The sequence below is a fragment of the Cygnus olor genome, chromosome 1 (genome assembly GCF_009769625.2).
Source record: "Cygnus olor isolate bCygOlo1 chromosome 1, bCygOlo1.pri.v2, whole genome shotgun sequence".
NCBI lineage: Eukaryota > Metazoa > Chordata > Aves > Anseriformes > Anatidae > Cygnus > Cygnus olor.
The window spans coordinates 143,290,075-143,309,408 of NC_049169.1; the positions used below are offsets into that span (position 1 = coordinate 143,290,075).

Genomic DNA, 19,334 nt, shown 5'->3' on the forward strand with positions numbered 1-19,334 from the left:
TATATATATATATATGTTTATAAAACTGATTTTGGAAACTACCTTGTAAACGAGATTTTGACAGTTGTGCTCTTTGGAAGTGGAAAGTTTCCATCAGTGGAATGACGGAAACTTGCATTCTCAAATGCTGACTTGCGCTTCAGGCACTCTTTGGGAGCACAGCTGCTACAACATACTTTGTGAAACTTACAGAAATCTTGAGAGCCATAAGGTGTACCCCTTCTCCCGTGTACTACCATCATCATGTGGCCAAAAAGGTGGTGGTGGTGGGCTTTGGTCCCATATGTGTGCTGGGTTTATGTCTTAATTGTGTGAGGAACAGCTGCTGCGATTCTTAGGAAAAAAAGGTGGCAGCAGAGCTATCAATAGGCTGCTGCAGCCTCCTCCCTGGCTGTGGTTTAGGAGAAGCTGAGGAAAACGATAGCACAAAGCAAGCCCTGGGTCAGATCCTAGCCTGTAAGTGGTGGCTGGGCATCTGCCTCCTAAGTCGGTAAGCTGACTAGTTCTCTCGAATCCTTAAAAATAAAAGAAGAAACACTGAAGGAAGTGTTTGATGCAATGCACAGGACTGCTTACGTTTGTGGAACTAAAACCTGGTTTCAGGGTTGAGAATTTTTGAACCTAATGTATTACACACAGGAGGAGGAAGAATGTGGCGTCAATTAACACCTCAGTCCAAGAACTGTTCCTCAGAGCTTAATTTTCAACAAGGAGCTCAAGAACAAGAGCAAATAAACTAAAAATACTTGGTATTAGTCACTTAAACATTCACAGGCTCTGTGATCCAGGAAAGGAGGTGTTTTCGTATGTGTCCCTGAGTTCTCCCTGATGTCGAGGTGGGCAGGGGGTGCTTTTATCTTCTCCCCACCCACCTTTCTGTTCATCACCTGAAGATGATTTGTGAATTTTTATATGCCTAGAGGTATATTCTTCTTATACTTAGAGTACTATTTTTTGGTGAGCCAAGGGATTGTTGCTTTCCACTCCTTTCAGATGCTTCTCCGTAACTCCAGTATTTGTGTATGAATTCTAATGAAAAGTTAGTCATTGAGGCCTGAGACAGATTTGATAACACCACTGGCTTCTTCGTGAGGTCAAAGATACAGATAACAAAGAAATGGTCTGCTTCTGTTGTAATATTCTTTACAACAGAGTTGTGGTGTTTTACTCTTGAATTTTTAGTGCAAGCAATACTAAAGTACTACAAGAAGCTGTTGAGCACTCAATTCTTTATGTGGCTCCCAACTAAATTTATATGTGAAACAATGATGGCATAGTCACTTCTACAGAAATGCAGTAGCAATATAAATTTTTATTTGTATTCATCTAGAAGGAGTAAGTCTGTAGTTAAACTTCCAGTTTTCAGAGCTGCGTGATTCTGAACTTGTTTTTCTTCTATTTAACTTTGTTTCTAGCACAGATACTAATCTTCACAGTCTCTCTCATGTTTGGAAATTTGGCTGCTACTGTTTCCCTTTCACATTTGTTGATGCCTTTTATTGTTATCTGGTGGGAGGAAGGATGAAAATGGGTGGTGAGAGCACAAGTATAGAACATCCCATCCATGTAAGAGTACCTACCATTTCTAAATGAAAGGGAATGCAATGTAGCAACCAAAGCTAAATGTCTAATTTTGAACTGGTTTCCTTATTGCAGGCGGATTTTATCCAGAAAAGTGAGCTGAGGAGAAATTTCTGGCAGAAGATGAAAGAGTAGGAGGATATTTAGAGGAGTTTGGGAAGACTCAATTTTGTTCAAGCACGGGCATTGAGAGTAGGAATAAAGGAGAAAAAGAGTCCAGCACTGCCAGGCAGTGTTGGTCTCCGTTGGTTATATATTTCATTGATAGAAATGTAGGTTCTTGTAATGACTTATTTTTGGTTAACTGTTTATATGGAACAAGTCAGATACTCCTAGTCTCTGCCTGGTGAAACTTTGCTTTCAGAAGCTCACCTTCTGGAGCAGTGGAGAATCACGTTAGGGCTAACAGCAGTGCAATGACTTTCTAGGTTATCTGTGTAAGCGGTGTTAGAGCAGCTGACCCTTGAACTGAGAGGTAAGAGTTCAGTATTAAGTGCACTCCTTAGCTTGCTCACAGTAATCTGAGTTCTCTGGAGCACGTTCTACAGAAATGCTTGTATAACGTCCCTGTTCTGTGAATGGTGTTGCTTTTTGGTGCTGCCTTGTAGCCCTCCCCTTTGAGGAATTAACAGAGGCTTCCTGCTGTAGTCATGTGGCAGAGTATTCACAAGTGCTGTTTCTTCTGGAAGAGGAACTCATTCGAACTGGAGGAAGATATGTAAGAAATAATTTTCTTAAAATACATGAATGCTGCTAACATTCCAGACCGAGAGCTCGGTCTTGACTTCAAATTTAAATGACTTTAAGATCTACAGGACAGGTTGGTTTGAAGCCTCTTTTATTGGGAAAAGGGGGATGACTAGAATTTCACCTGCATTTGTGTTTTGGGAGTAGTAAGAGTTTTTACTCTGCAAAGTTATTAGCTCAAAGGGGGGCAGATAGCTTTAGGGGGAGACGGAGGCAACCCTTTTTCACCACTGCGTATGCTTTTTGTGTTGTGCAGCATTAGCACAGCGGTCATTGATTTGACCGGCAAGTGACTTGTGATGTTGTAGCATGCAGTTACATCTCACACAAGATGCAAGAAGGTCTCTTCATTTAAATCATGCCTTCTCCGTGTACATCTCTTATCAGGAAATTAAAAAGATGGGTTTCTGAGTAACTGTCTTGGGTTTGATTTTCTTCAGAACAATGCACAAATTTACACAGGAATAAATTTAATGGCATTAGCTGTCTTTTAATGAAATCTAATACAGCACCTTTCCAGCTGCCTCTTTGGTTACACACGTAAGCACAGAATCAAGAATGATGATATCTTATGTCTAGCGATTATTTTAACCTGTAGCAGTCAAAGACCTTGCTTCTGGAAAGTAGCTTTCTGCCTAAGAAACTCTGTTCTAGATTTGGGCAATAGGTGTTCGGGTAACCATGAGCTCTGGTGAGATTCTGCACAGAATTCTGCTGTGAGAGTTCACTGAAGAAGTATTTGTCATTTGTCTTCCCCACCACCACACACACCTTTTCTGTATTGGATAAAAATTCTGTTCCAGGCAATTTGGTAAAATAAACAAATAAAACCACAAGTGTAAGGATTTGTTCAGTATTTGAAATAGCAGCAAACTGGAAAGCTCACAGGAACAGAGACTGGACAGGGACTTTAAAGTGCTTAGTTCTCTGTGAAATAAAAAGTTAAAAATTGTTTTAATATACATATTTTTCAAAATATGTCATTCGGTAGATTGATTGAGGGTTTTTGTAAAGTGATGGATAAATTGCTTAAAACTGTAAAGCATTGCCTAGAAATTAAAAAAGGTCCTCTTTTTATGCTTAAACTGCTTTTATTAGTGGGAATAAATGCTCTTTTGAACTGAAAAAAACATCTCTTCCTAGTTAGAATATATGATTTTTCTATTGGGGAACAGAAGGTCAGCAGTTCAATTTTATTTTCAGCATTTTATAGACAGTTTAAAGTGAAATCCCTGGAAAAGTAGGTAGCAGTGTTTCAAGGGATTAGCTGTAAAACGTAGCAATCTACAGTGATTCTGAGCTGTGTCCTTCTGTGTAGGATCAAGGTTAAACTTCTTACGTTTGAGGACTGTTCTTTGTTCATACAGTGCATAAATGTACTAGCCCTTCTAATGAAATATAATTCATACAGATCATTGAATGTTTGAGCTAAGGGAAGAGAAAAAACAGCGGAAGCAAATCATTCGAACACTTCCTTCTGAGTCCTTCAAGAAATTAAAGCGTGCGTCCTTTATAAAATTTCATAACCTTCGCCGTGTCCGAGGTGGCTGATTTGAAATTTCAAGGCGAAAGGTTAGCCTTATTGATGGCTGGTGTGAAAGTGAGACCATCAGTGCATGAGCAGCAGCAAGCTTAATTTGTTATTCCACAGACCGTGTTTCGTCAGTCTGTCGTGTAGGTAATGCTACCTAAATGTTGACTTTAAAACCAGTGTCTGTTTTTCTACGACTTTGTGTGTTTGGCTCCCCGCACCCTGCTTTTGTAAGGGACCATGGAGAGGTTTGTTTGGGAAGTGATTTCTCATCTTGTCTCATCCAGACACTTCATGGGTGTTGTATTCTTCCAGGATATTCCCCTCTTTTCTATCTTGCTTTTGGTTTTCGCCTATTTTTGAATGTGCAAGTAGACTTAAGTCTTGTCTGCTGGGAGGAACGGGGAACTAACGGTCTAAACACCAGCAAACATTAAGGTTGTCCATATCTCTGACTTTCAGAAATAGCCATAAAGTAATTCTGAGTTTGGGCCATTCATCACTGCTGCTGTTTATAGAGCAGAGGCGAGGTCTTGTTGTCCACCCCCTACCCCCAAAAAAGTTTCCTTTAGCTAATAACCAGTTCAAGTGCACCGAGCGGCTTTTCTAGAAGCGCTTTTAAAAGAATTCAGTAACAGGTAAGCTGCTGCTCTTTTCTGTTGCTGTTGCCGTATTTACCTAAGAGTAAGGCAGAGGCTGGGGTTCTGGTTGGTTTACTCTGCAGCCAAATAAGATCTCTCCTTCACATCTGCCTCGTGCAGCGTGCAGCTGAAGAGCCTGAAGACCTCCTCTCTGCACGGTGTGGGGTTGCACCATCGCTATCCAGAGTGCAGAAAAGCATTGCTTGTGATGGCAGTGCATTCAGAACAAAGCGAGAAGCAGCTCCTCGCCTGGTCGTGGAAGAAGTCACAGCAGAGCAGCTCAGCGGCAGTAGCTGCAGCTGCACTGGGCTCTGGGGGGGCGGAGGAGAAAGCCCCCAGCCCGAGGCACAGGGCCAGGCTTTGAAGGCAGGTGGGGCGAGCACGGGAGGCTGGGGGCAGAGGAAGCGATGGGTAAGAAGTGACGCGAGCTGGCTATCTGCGGTCGGAGGTGCTTTAGTGTCAGACGTTGTTGTTTTTTTTTCTTTAAATTTATTTCTTGCAGCAGACCGAGACCAGAGCTAACTAAACTGATGCTCATTGTGTTCTCTGGTAAGTGTATATAATAAGAGGGACAGGAAGAGATGCAATTTTGTGTGGTCTTTAAGGTACGGAGAAATACCTACTTCCAAAAACGCCATCTGGGTTGGCTGAAGCACTTTTAAAGTCATCTAACTCCAAAAATACTCTGTCTTAGCATTTTCTGCCTGGTCTCGAGAAGATTGCTAGTAATGTCTGTTAATATGTGTTATGAAAGATCAACTAATGAAATAAAAATGCAAGACAAATTTCTAAAGGAAAAAGAGAGACAAAACCACCAAGCTGAAATATGGTGGATTTTTTTTTTTTTGGTTGGTGGATTGGTTGGTTTTAAATTCCTGAAGGTTGTCCTTGGGTGATGGCTTAATAGTAATCCCACCTGTAGGGAAAGACTTGAGATTGCTTTTTATTATAAACCCTTTGTCCTATGCATGGATGACCATCCTGTGTTCTAGCTTAGCTAAGACCTGTGGGAGTGCTTTCTCCATAACTTCTTTTTAAGCATAGGTAAGTTACAAGGCTCGGAACTAGTATTGCTGAACGTGTGTTAATGTAATACCAGTTTGTTCCTGTAGAATACCGGCTTTTGTCTTTTGAAATTTGAAATTTAAATCATCTGTCAGAAGCTAAAAATGAACACTGCCTACCTTACAATAGGCATGCTGTTCCAGAAGGGGTATAGAAATATCCTTTTCAAGGAAGACATCAGAAGATTTTTAGAACTTAGCCTTCCCAGAACACCTCCGTGCTCATCACATAAACAGGAAAAGAAGTATTTGGAGTGTCATATTTGTTATGTGTTTGTATCTTGAAGTGTCCCGGACCAGGAAATTTTGGGTCATCGCGGTACCACTAATTGGAAAAAAAGATAACTCTGAAATCGGGAAGATGGTATGGAGGTTACAACGTGAAGCAGAGTGAATGCCCCATACAATTAGGGCATCGCTGTGTGAATGAATAGGAGGCTGGACCTCAGGTTTCTGTTCTTGGTTGCGGCCTGTCTGGTAACTGTCCAGGGTTTTCTCTCTCTGCTTTCAGGTAGAGAAGTAATGCTTTAACTTGCTGCTTTTCCAAATAAATGGTACGAATTTATTCCCCACTCCCGGGGTGAGAGCTGGAGAGCTGGATCTGGCCCCACAGGGCCCAGTCCCCCCAAGGCGGCCGTCCTTAGGGCCGCAGGCCTCACGCAGGGGGCGCGCGCTTTGCGGTTCATGCTGCTCTTTCCTGAACGGGGAGTTCACGTGTTGAACGAGCATTTTGGTCGGTCCCTGCTCACTTCCTCTGGACGGACTGATTCGTGGGGCAGGCTTCACGAAAACATTGGCTGCGAGGCTTCTCTCAAACTCCTTTTTGCAGCGTGTTGTTACATGAACGTGTATGAAGTGGGGCTTCGTGTTGTCGAGCGGTAAAAGGCCGCACTGGCTCCTTGGCAGGAAGGAAGATTTTTCTGGGTGTGTTTCGTTTGTATTCTTCTTTACTCCTTTATGCAGCTTTTAAAAAGGCTTCTAAACCACTCTTAAGGCAGAAAACAAGCTTAACTTTTGTGCTGTATTGGAGCTAGGCAAAAATTCGTTACCACCAAACCAGTCTTGAGGTTTCCTGTTTGCAGTTGTTTTGTAACCCAAGATGCAAGGCACCGTGGTGTAGCTGCAGCGTATTAGAGATGGGGACACCAGATACACGGTAGGGCAGAGAGGAGCAAGTGCTGGTTAAAAGCTGTCAGAGGCATCCGTTTGAAGAAACAAAAAACAAAACCTCACAGCACCGTGCCATTAAACAATAGATGGCAAAAAGAGGAAGAGGGTTCGAGATGTGTGTGGGCAGGGGTTTTGATAGCATCACGATAATGTTACTTAGCTAGCTTAGTTTCAAATTGCTGGTTGATTAAGACTAATCCTTCACTTTTTTGAAGATGCGCAGCCCAATTATGTTTTAGTAAGAGCTGGCATCTTAAAAAAAAAAAAAAAAAAAAAAAGCACTTGCATAATCTTTAGAGCCAACCAGAAATGGATCATTGCAGTGAATAGGCCAAAAAAATCTCAAATGTAATTAACCAGTCCGCCAGGTTGTATCGCCCTCCCTCAAGTATTTATCTGCAGTTATTCTTTTTGTTCTCCAAGTGACTCAAAGCTAAGTACTATTGTACTATTGTACCCGAGAGCAAATGGCTCAGGGCCTTCTAGAAGCACTCGCGTTTTCTGCTGAGCCTTCCTGGGAAGTTACTCCTTGGATCTGCCAGTCAGCTTGTGGATGTTGACTTAAGTAGATGCATAGACCTAAATCAGCAGCTGAAATGAAATATGTATACATATATAATTTTTTAATATATATATATATATTAAAAAGTTTATATCATTATGCCTATCTTCCTGAAAGCCCTTTTAATAAGTACTAACTGCACATCCGTAATGTGTTGATACTCTGTATTTTTTGGGGGGGATCCTTTGTCTCTTCTTTATTTTTCTGGAGTTAGACTTAAGCTGACTGCTTGGCATTGTCACCAAAGACATTCAATTGATGCTTTCAAATTAGCAGCACAGATTTAATTCTCTGGAACTTCTTCATAGCTCCAAATTTTCTTCAGAGTTGATACTGAAACTGTAAAAGCTTTGTGGGCAGTTCTGCTATCTTAGGGTGCGTTTGAGGATTAAGTGTTTAATTATTCTTACTATTTTTACTACCCTATCTAATGACAGAACAGAAAATAGTTGTCACTGTAGGATAATCCCATAGCGTAGAAATACATATTGAACACTTTTTTCTTAAATCATGTTTAATTTTTCTTGAATCATGTTTAAGAAACTTAATATTCTAATTTTATGTGAATTCTATTGCTAATGTTTAATTTATGCCAGACACATTTTAATAATGTTTTACAGTTCTTAGTTAGATGGACTGTACTTGTTTTGATACTTCAGTTTGCATTTCCAGAAACGTTTGTGCTTGTTGCTGTCAGACTTTTCATTTTGAAAAAAAGGAGCAGGGGGGAGGGGACACAAAATCTTTAGGGCTTTTGAGCTCATGTTTTTAAAAAATAGGCTGTCCTTTTGACCGTATAATAGTTCTTTCATAAATGCAAAATTGTGAGAGTAGTTTCAAAAATGTAATAAAACATTCTTCCTTCAGAGTTAATCAACTTATTTACATCTTTTGCTCACATTTATTCTTTACAGTTTCCATTCATCATTGTTTTCAGCTCTTGGAAACTGACCTCCTCCTTAAAGTGTCAACTTCAGCTTCTATGGTTTGTGACTGTTTGGCCATCAAATGCACATCAAATTAAATTTAATGATAATCACTCGCACTTACTTAGCTATCACTTTTAGCTCAATAGTCAGTGCATCCTAATAAGACCTAGCATTGAAATATCCCCGAACTAGTTGTCACGTTTGCTTTAAAAGTCAGCAACTTTAGGCAGTCCAGGTATGTTTTTATACTCAACCATGGGTTCTGTGCTAGTATTTATCACTTTCCTCCATCCCCAGTCTGAAGCCTCCTTACATTTCTGATTTGTTTTTTGTTTGTCTGCATATTTTATATGTTCAGATAGTATTCTAGGAACTGTTTCACTGGTTTCCAGTGAGGTGTGTACATATTTGTATGCGTGCGAGATATGTATGAGATTATTTATGTGTGTATATATATATTTGCAACAGGTATTGGTATCTGTAGTTAGATTGTGATGTTTTCAATATGCGTATAGATCTTTAAGCATTCAAATCCTGCTGTTCCTCGGTCATTAAATTAAAAGTATGAAGAGAAGTCTTTGTTCAATTTCAGCTTTTTCTTAACTCTCCCTTTGATAAAAACAATGCATCCATTGGTTTTAAATTTCCAGTTGTGAGTTTGTATTTCGATGGCCAGTCACAGTTCTTGAATTTAAAGCTTGAGATTGAGGGTTGCTGAGCTCGAGTCCAACAAGGCATCGACTGTGAGTCTCCATCGTGCTTTCTCTTCTACCCTGTTGCAGATTTTTCTGCTCAGGTATCTGTTTGACACCTCAAAACTGCATAGCCAGATGGTGAATGTTTGGTCGCTATTTAGTTGAAACCTTCTTTAGAGAAGGAAGTGGGGGAAGTATCCTTGTTATAATTTTTGTTGCAGTGACCTCTTTCCAAAGAAATAATGTCTCCTGAGGTTGACTGACACACATTATATGCAGTATTAAAGTGTTAAGCTGCAGAAGCAGCTAGAAAAGGTGGCATTTATGTGATCCACCTCCACTTCTCTGAGCTCCAGCGAAGAGCTGTCGTGACAAAGCATCAAAAGGGTTTTACCAGTTTCAACAAAGGGCTGCTATTTGCTGTAATTTGGGTCAGTTTGTTTACTCTTTTTAAGCTTCTGCATTTTAAGACTTTCTTGTAGCAATCATTAGATGTATAACATTGTGCTTGTTTTATGTTAACTTTGGCTTTTGCATGAAGGAGATGGTATTTTCCTGGTTTTCCCCAAACATACATACTTCAAACATCAGAAATGCAACACTACCGGAAATAGCTAACAGCACGTCCAAAAAGCGTATTCTTTTTCACAAGTTTTCATTTGAATGTGCTTTTCTGTTCTTTTTAATTCCTTCTGAATTTGGTCTTTGGTGCTTTCCTGATCCTAAAGAGCTGAGTGAAACTTAATTCTCAATGTAGAACAGCACTTTATTGAACCCCTTCTGCATGGAATGGCTGGTTTATCCATCCAGGTGCACATATAAAACAAACAAACAAAAAAAACACACATGCAACAAATAAAACACCTTTAAGTGAAGATGCAGCTTCAAACCTCCTGAAGCAGTAGGCAGGCTCGAATAGATTGCATCTTCATAAATAGGAAGGCTTCAGTGTAATAAAGTATATTTCAGATGAAGTGATACAATAAAAGTTATTTTATTAATTACTGAATGCAGCAGGCCCATCCACTTACTGCGAAAGAGTCCCTGTTGGAAGAAGTGTTTTGAACGTTTATTTTCCACAGCTGTGTTGCCTTGGAAGACCAAGCGTTGCTCATTTGCTGTGGCCTGTGAAAGAGGAAGCGAGGGGACAGCGGGTGGCTGGGCCTTCAGCAGCACAGGGTGCAGGTTCGAAACCCAGTTTCAAAGTTTCAGGCTGGGAGAAGGAGAGGTTGTTCAGCCCTCAGGTCTTAGGGAAAACTCTGCTGTTTCATTAGTTATCTTTTCATTCTTCCAAGACCCAAGAGAATTGACTTAATATTGTATAGCGATTGTCTTATGTACATCAGCGTCACCTAAGAGCCTCTGTACCAGTTAAGCATAATGCCTCTCTTTTCTTAGGAGCACATCCAATTCCAGAACGGTCTGTTATATGCATTGTCACCGCCTATTAATAGAATTTTTGCTTGTTCCCTTGCTGAGGGATTACTTTTCAGGCATTACTGTCAGTCATTTTTCAGTCATGTTCCTTTTTGCAAACTGAATCGTGCACAGGGGGAGAGCAACCGCTTCTTTTCTCAGGGTGCCTTCAAAGCTCAGCCGTGCCTCCCGCGCGTGCTGTCCTCGCTAACCCTGTGTGTCCCTGCACAGCCCCCAGCCTTCCTCCTGGAGGCAAGAGAAGGAGATGTTTTGCTGCCCGTTGGGTCCAGGCATTCAGCTGGTGGCCCTCTGTGCCTGTGTCAGGCTCAAGCAGAAGGTGCCTGTTCGAATGGCATACTGGAGTGGACCCGTCTCTATTTATCTTTGTGGAAGAAACTCATTATCCCTGTCTGGAGAGGAAAACAAAGAATCCTGGCCTGGGGAGCTCTGTAGAGAGTGAGATCTGTGTAACAACTTCAGGAAGTTTTATATTGATGATGCTATCAACTGACCAAGTAATTTATTTCATATGACAAATCACTAGCAGTTTTACAAGTTTGTGGGAGCAAATTAAGTTCCTCTATGCTGAAGTTCCCATAAATAGTGTTGCTTGCATGGTTCAGTGCTAAGAGTGTTGGTTCCAAAGACCGTAAGTGGATGGTTCTTTTTTTTATTCTCCCTCAACACTGTTAAATTCTTGAACCACTGATAGTTATTGGATGTCACCTCTTTTCCAGGTTTTCCTCTGATAAAGTCCGTGCGGGAGCAGCAGTATCAGATGTTCGCCTTGTTCTGCCATAGGGTTAGCTAATGTCCCTCACCTGTCTGAGCGGACTTCAGTACAGTCTGTTTAAAACTGACTTTAACTTGGCTGGGATTTTGTTCACTGCCATCCTAGCCTAGCAGAGTTTCCAGCCTCACTCTCTCCCCCAGGGATGTATTTGTGTTACAACATTTGCATGTGGGCTTCTGGAGTAGTGCAGCTGCCACTGAAGGAGGACTTTGTCTCCTATCCAAGCCATCAGCAGGAGAGAAGAGACAAAGTGTTTGAAACAGCTGAGCTCGATCCAATGCTTACGCGCAGGTATTCCTAGCGTTGTTGCAGTTTTTCTGGAAACTGATTCAGAACCATCCATATTTAGGAACAGAGTGGAAATTCTGGTAGCTGTTGTTTTTATGCATGAATTAGAAATCCATTCTCAATAACTCAGGTTTTTTTTTTCCATCTCACTTTTGCTTGTCTTCCTTCCCCAAGGCGTGTGTTTTTCTGTAGCTGCCAAAAGCTGCTCTTTTACATCTAGCTAAATAATTTTTTTAAAAAAATAATTTTCTTGTACCCAAAGACATTTTCCGTGACATTTATACTTCAGTAAGTTCTGTCTTCAGTTCAAAGACTGCAGCTCTTTTAGTATCGCACAACATCGTGCTGGAGTTCGCTGTTGAGGTATTTTATCTTTGGTTTTATCTGCTAGTGGCTGCTTGGGTGAAGCACGGTGCAGATGTTACCTCTCAAGTTAGCTGCTACCTTAGGAGCCGTAGACACAGAAGCTCGTGGAAAGATAACTGGGAATTTTGATGGTAGCATCGATAGCATTAATGAAATCGCCATTATAGTGGAGTTGCTTGAGGTCCCCTTAAGAAAACCACTTGTCATTTCAATGCAGTACCCACTGGTCAGAGTTTTATCCTGCAAAGCTTTGCAGTCATTCTTTTCACTTTCTCCATGCTTCATTTTTAACTTCTGGCTATAATCTCCAGAAAGAAACATGGTGTATTTTCTAGAGAAATCGGGTTTAAACAGCCTCGTTTTCTGGGAAAGAGAGAGTTTTTATTTTTTGGACTCTCACAGCTGTGTTGGGGATATAACCAAAGCTTGCCTGGTTGCTCTTGTGTTTCAGTGCTTAAGCCTGGCCAGTAAGGGATGTGCTCCCGTCCAGTTGGAAGCCTTGCCGTTTACCACTCGTTTTTGTTGTTAGAGCTGGATGCCATCTCCAAAAGCCCTTGTCTGCTAAACAAGCTTGGCTTTAGCTTTTGTAGGCCATGAATATTCAGTGAAAGCACAGAACTGGTGGTTTCCAACTGATCGGTTCCAACATTTTGGCAAATACAGGGGTGGTAAAACCAAGTAGCTTACTGGCCCTGCTAGCAGTGGAGGCAGAAGAGGGGTTGGAAGTGTTACGTCCTGTAGCTAATACAGAGATCGCCTTTTGAAGGTCTGGGTTGTAGATTCAGTAACCTAAAAACCCAAGGCCACACACACGCTTTTTAAGGCAAAACAATCCTTTGTAGTGAGAAGTGGCTATGTTGCATTTGACGAACTCGGAGTTGCTTGCATAGGTATTTCAAAGCTTTTTATTGGTGCTTTCTGCAGTGCGAGATGCTGTCATATCTGATGTGAGGAGGAGGTTTGGTAATTCACTGTTAGGACTTGTGAGCTTTTTGCAGAGGAACGTGCCAGAAGCTAGCATGCTCCTAGCAGTAATGGGTTTTCTTGATATGAAAGAGGCATGTTAACATTAGACTCTGCAGGAACTGGTTTTGGTTGTGCAGTCTGAAAGCAACATACTGAAGAATTTTTGCCTTCTGAGTGCATGTCAAATTTATATGGAACGCTCAAATGCTTTGGAAGATTGCATTGTTTTTTGTTCCTTACATTTTCCCCCAGATCTAGTTATGTCGTTGCTTCTAATCCTTTGTTTGGCACATTGCTGTGCGGCAGAAACATTTCAAAACCATTAATTCTGCAGCCCCCCTCCTGGAGAACAAATGTGTCCTTATTCACGTACAAGGAAATCTTAGCTCTGCAAATGTCACAGGAAGAACTGGATTGTCCTTGATGGAGCAAGTCGAATGAAGCAACCCTAAGAAAGTAACTTTAAGAACTTTAATACTGGTCCCTCACACTTAAAAGAAAAAAAAAAAAACACAAAGTAAACCCCTCTGCATGTATGCAGACAGCTTTAAGTGGACAAATGTTTAACTGCAGATGTACGATGCGTTTTGACCCTTTATAAAAAAGGAGTAATTCCTGTCCCCTGTTGGGCAGAGATGCTTGTGCCATTAACATGAAGCAAAACCCAGCTTGCTTTACTGAATTGGGCTGTGTATGAGCATGCCACCTGAGAAACTTGGCTTTCCTACATTTCTACAGATGCGAGGAGTCTGCTTGTGATGTGATGGCAGTTCTCATTCAGAGTGGCACTCCTGTGTAACACCAAGCTGGAGCTGTGGAAATCAGGTAGCTTAGGGCTCCTGTCCCAAGGGAGTTTCCAAGGACCCTATAGTTGACCTCATCAGCCCTGACACATGTTTTTTCTTGCGCTTCTCTTCTGTCCTTGCCCAACACTCTGGGGAAAGCTCAGTGACTCTTACAGCAGCGGACAACTCAGTGATTTTTTTTAGCTTTAGAGGAATGGGAGGAGTTTAAGAGTTTTCCGTCAGTCATTAGTGCAATGTTATGCCTAATGTGTTATTTTTAATTAACAGATTGTAATACGGCTAGATAACTTCAGCCTGCCTGTGTTGTGAAAATAACCATTTTAGAAGCAGAACCTGTGTGGGAGCACCATCAGCCAGCTGCACTGTTAGTGCTCGCTTCTTCATGTTCTCCATATCCCCAGGAATAGTGCGAATTGACCATTTTACAATTGCCGAGATAAAATGAATCGATCTGGTTTGGAGAGAGAGTTTATATTGACGGCAGCGGCATCCAGCACACGCTTGATTGCAGTCTCCCCATGGCTACATCAGCGCATCGATCTGGAGGCTATCTGCCCACTGCATGCGAGTCAGAAACCAGAGTGCTTTATGGGAGACGGCGTTCCAGAGCTCAGGCTCTCCTATGTCTTTGTCAGTGTCAGACAGCATTACTGTTTTAGGGGGGGATTTTTTTAAGGGTATAATGATTTTTTCTTGTAAATATCACAATTCTGTATGCGTACGCCACAGTCATTTTGAACTGAAAGACTTCTGTTTCTTCTTTACTGTTCAAAACATCCCAACTTTTTAAATTCATTTTGGGGCTGTCAGCTACGTAGACCCATACTCAAATTGTGTTTTTAACTGCTGTATGTTCCTCTGCGTTTTTTGTTTGGAAAGGGAGGAAGTGTATGTGTGTACTTACAAATTGCAGAATAGAATGCAATATCACTTCTGAATAGAAGTGGTGTAACTTACATGCTGAACGGAACAATTTCTGAATGAGGTTATGGATTTTGAGTTCTCTGTCAAGTAGACTATTAACGTGTCCGTGTTTACCCTAGGTTAGTGGGCTGGTAAGGATTAGGCAACAAAGTCAAATCATGCTAAAAAGATCCTTGGACATGAATAATTTGAAGTAGTCTGGAATCTGCTTCTACTAAACTGTTATTTATTGCAAATGTACAGCTTTCCCTTTTAAAAAAAGTAGTCTGCTACACTGATTTTCAAATAAATTCTCATCTCCCACTCTTTCCTGACCTCCTCCTCCAACCCAAAAGCAAACAAACAAAAACCCAGCAATCAGAAAACTTGAAGCAACTTCTCAGAAGTTTTTCAAAGAATTTCTAAAAAAATAAAAAAATAAAAAATTAACAAGGAGTGGTTGAAGGAATTGGGACTGTTTAGTGGAGAAGAGGAGGCTGAGAGGAGACTTCAGGGCTCTCTGCAGCTACCTGAAAGGAGGCTGCAGCGAGGATGGTGTCAGTCTCTTTTCTCAGGGCACAAGTGATAGGACGTGGGGAAACAGCCTCAAGTTGCACCGGGGAGGTTTAAATGGGATATCAGGAAGAATTTCTTCATGGAGAGGGTGGTCAAGCATTGGAATGGGCTGCCTGAAGAGACGGTGGAGTCCCTATCCCTGGAGGTATTTGAGAGACGTGGGGGCTTGGCGTTAGGGTACATGGCTTACTGATGGGGCTCAGCGGGTCAGGTTGACGGTTGGACTTGGTGGTCCCTAAGGTCTTTTCCAGTCGTGATGGTTCTGTGATTCTAATTTAGGGGATAAAAGTAACCCTGTTTTGGTTGGCATTATAATATGCTGGAATGTCGGTGGTACTGGCCTGGGACTCCTTTCTTCCTTGCTCGCTGTTGTGCTCGCTGATTGTCACGGAGCTGCTCTGTTCCTGGCAATTACCTGATGCGTAGGAAACTGTGGAGGCATGTGGATGACAAATAGCTTCTGAAAAGATAGTTCTTGCTACAGATAAGTCAAAAAAGACTATTTGTTCAGTCTTCTCTGGCACTCTGGAGAAGTTTAGGGTAGGGAAGAAATGGCAGTAGGTCCCAGGAAAATACAGTGGGTGCTCATCTTGGCAGCAAAGCAAAGGCTTCTCCTAAAATGGCACTCGTGTGCTGCCTTTACAAGATGATTTGGACAGAGGCTTACTGAAACAGTACCCTCTTGGTGGCAGAGATTTCCCCACTAAAATACATTACCCAATGTATTGAATACTGAAATAGTTTTAACTTCCTACTTAAAGATGGATAACTTTAAATGCAGAAAAATTCTAAGTAGTATGTCTGTCTGACTGTGAGTATAGGATTTATGTATTAAGTATGAAAACTAGGATGGAAGGAAATACATTTTTGGAATACCGCTATATTTTTTTTCTCAAATCAGAACTTCGAATGCTAGGTTTGGGATAGTTTTATAACGCATATAGCAAAAACGGAATGGGGATTATAACTTACACTGTGTTAATATATATCTGAATAATATTTCATATACAGCGAAGATCTTATGACTAGACTTCATTATCAGGGTGTTGTCATATTTCAGTGGCAGAAAAAGCAAGAAAGGTCAGTGGGACTTTCCTTATTTTTAAAGCAGTTCCCTTCTGAGATTTTTTTCTCTGTATGGCTTTCTTGTTTTCCCTTCCCTTTACTCGCCTATTTCAGGAGAGCTTGAAAAATTTGAGCAAGACTTGCATGATGTAATTTATTGATGAACATGTTACATTATTTTGTTGCAGAAGGACTCCATGAAAGATGACAGAAGAAGTTATTGTTATTGCAAAGTGGGATTACACTGCACAGCAGGACCAAGAACTTGACATCAAGAAAAATGAACGTCTTTGGCTATTAGATGATTCGAAGACATGGTGGAGGGTAAGAAACGCGGCCAACAAAACGGGATATGTGCCATCAAATTATGTGGAGCGAAAAAACAGCTTGAAGAAAGGTTCTCTGGTTAAAAATCTGAAAGACACATTGGGTAAGTCCTTTTATTTTTTGGAATTTTAGTTGGCTTGCTGAGCTTCAGATTGGCAATGTGCATATAAATATTTTTAACGTACTTCTTTCCTTAGGTGAAATGTTGGATGACTGAGGGGGGGAAAGGAAGGAGAGAGTGGGGTGGGGAGAATGGTGTGGTCTGTAACTGTTTTTCTCACATCGCATCCAGGAGAATAGTGTTTTACTTCTGTTCCAGTTTGTCAGAGGTTATATATTTTCAGTGGCTGAAGATCAGTGTTTTCATTGAGATACAAACTGTGGAGTCCTCTCCTCTCATGCCAAGTCTTCTCAGAAATAAAAGGGTGCAGATGGGTTGTTCAGCATAGCTATCATAGCAAAGCCAAGTCACTTCACGAATGGGGTTATGTAGTGTGGCCATGCACAGTGTCAAGGGGTTCTGCTTCTGTGGTCTGAGATGACAATCATTCTGCTTACAAGTTGTTAATATGTACTGTGTTTTGTATTTGCGTTTATTTTTTTCATGACAGTGTATCATCTTATATTATAACATACCTTTCAAAAACATTGAGTGTATTTGGAAGAAATATATCTGAAAGTCAGGTGAAATGAGTTTGATTTTTTTGGTTTTGCAATGATTTTTAGTGACTGAAAAATAAAGGGCTTTGCATAGGGCTGGTAACAGTTAAACGTAGTGATAAGAGGTGTTTTACATATAGAGGCTAAAAATCCTGCTGGTGGTGGTTAAGGATGTAATAAATAAAACAATGTACCCGGAGGTGTTTTGGAGATGTTTTTGCACGTGTTTGGATTTCTGCCTGTGTTTTGCAAACTCTTATGTAGGGAAAACTCATTCTGCTGCATTTTTCTGTAGAAAGTATCAGCTCATTAATAGAAAAATAGTGTTTGGATTGGACTTCTTAGAAAATGAAAAGGTTCACTTAAAAGTAACATGGCAATAGCTCATGCAGGTTTACTTCGGGTGTCAAGTGCTAGTGTTGTTGTCCAACAGCTTGGATTTCTTGGTCACTTTGTCATTACCGTGTCCTCCATTGCTGAGCTGCCGTGAAGCATATGCAAATCGAGGACAGCAAAATGGGTGGCAGGCAAATGAGGCTATCACCAAATGTACGGTGGTAATATTTAAAACAATAGACCTTTCTGCAGTTTTTTCTTGTGATGTATTCATTAAAATGCCAGGAAATGTGATTATGACTCTCCGAAGATTTGTATGAAGAATAAGCTCCAGCATAAATGAACTAGTTGAAATCCAAATCCCAGTTTTGATTTTAAGCTCCTTTATATAGACTTAGCTTATTTAAAATATGTGTGTGTGTACATATGTGTGTATATGTTGTCTGAAGTTATTTTATGTGCCAGTTGCATTTCTGTTGTGATAATGCATCAAGTGTTAGAGTAAAATGTGGAGAGCATTTACCTGGTGAAAATGAACACGTTTTTTATTTATATCCAAGAGCAATGTGTACCTCGGTTCCTTCTCTCTTCTGTGAAGGAGCGCAGAAGCGTCCTAGCATGTGGTCACGTTTACCCCTTTGACCCTAAGAGAGGTGCATGCTGCAGGGCGCTTTGTTGCGTTACGGCGGTGACCAACAAAATGGTGTGAGAAAGAGCCTTGGTGGTTTCGTGTCTGAACCTTCCCTCGTGTCATGTCTTTAACCCTCAGCCCTCTTGAGTGTAGCTGCACAGACTTCTAAGTTCTGAAGGACCACAACTGCAATCTACCGATTCTCCTGTGCTTGTAATTTTATCTGTGTGTGAAGTTTATTCAGTAGAGGCCGAAAAAAACATAACAGCAGAGGCCAGGGTTTTTCTTTTGGAGTGACCACGTGTACCTGCTAAGCGTAGGGAGCGCAAAGCAGCTCTAGTGCTACATCCTGTGATGGTGAGAAACTGCCTTAGCCATACGTAGCCCACAAGTTGGCTCAAGTTAAACGTGACATCCCCTCTCACACAGAAATGCAGATGCTTGAGTTTTCTTTCTTTATGGTTTTAGTAAAGTGAACTGCTTAGCATAACGAAACTTAAATATGTACTGTGTGCCAGACACATCTGTACAATTTTCTTTTTACCTTTCCTGAGCTGAAGTCCATCAGTAAATCTTACTGTGCAGCAAGACAGGCAAGCTTAAGGACTAATTTCCCATTCAGAATGAGGAGAGTGCGTGTCCTTCCTAGAGGATCCTTTCTTCTGAGTGAGCAGCAAGAATGTGCTTTTTTGTGCTTTTCTTTTTTTTAATTGAAGACTAATGTTTGATCTAGTGAGGCAGTTTTGGGAAGTTTTGCTGAGTCCAGGGAAACAAATTCTCAGGTTCTCCTTAGAGGAATATGTCTAGCGCCTCTCCTAAGCTCACAAGAAAATTCACATTTAAAAACCACTGACCCAGCACGGATGGGAATGGTGGTCATGGGTGTCAGTCCTTGCGCTCCAGCAAGTGGTTGTGCCCTTGTGGAGATCTGCTTTTCCCTACCTCATTCTTAATTTATAGCATTTCTTTGTATTTAAACACAGTTTGTGTGAAAGCACCGTTATCACACAAGTGATGTAGTGCATTGTGCAATATAGCACAGACCCGTAGAATGGTTTGTGTTGGAAGGGACCTTGCAGATCACCCAGTCCCAGCCCCCTGCCATAGGCAGGGACACCTCCCACCGGACCAGGCTGCCCAAAGCCCCATCCAGCCTGGCCTTGAACACCTGCAGGGATGGGGCGTCCACCTCATACATTTGCCTGTAACTATTTCCCAGTCTTACGGTTATCCACAGCAATTACCAGTGCTGATTTATACTTCCCAGTTTTCAGTAAATAT

General features: G+C 41.2%; 1 protein-coding gene across 1 annotated transcript in view; it reads left to right on the forward strand.

Annotated features, from left to right (window-relative positions):
- Positions 1 to 19,334, forward strand: part of NCK2 (NCK adaptor protein 2) — an 85,071-nt gene that overhangs the window by 38,480 nt on the left and 27,257 nt on the right. The window contains 1 exon segment of the mRNA XM_040536669.1: positions 16,288 to 16,529. Coding sequence (XP_040392603.1) covers positions 16,304 to 16,529 — 226 coding nt within the window. The 5' untranslated portion in view covers positions 16,288 to 16,303.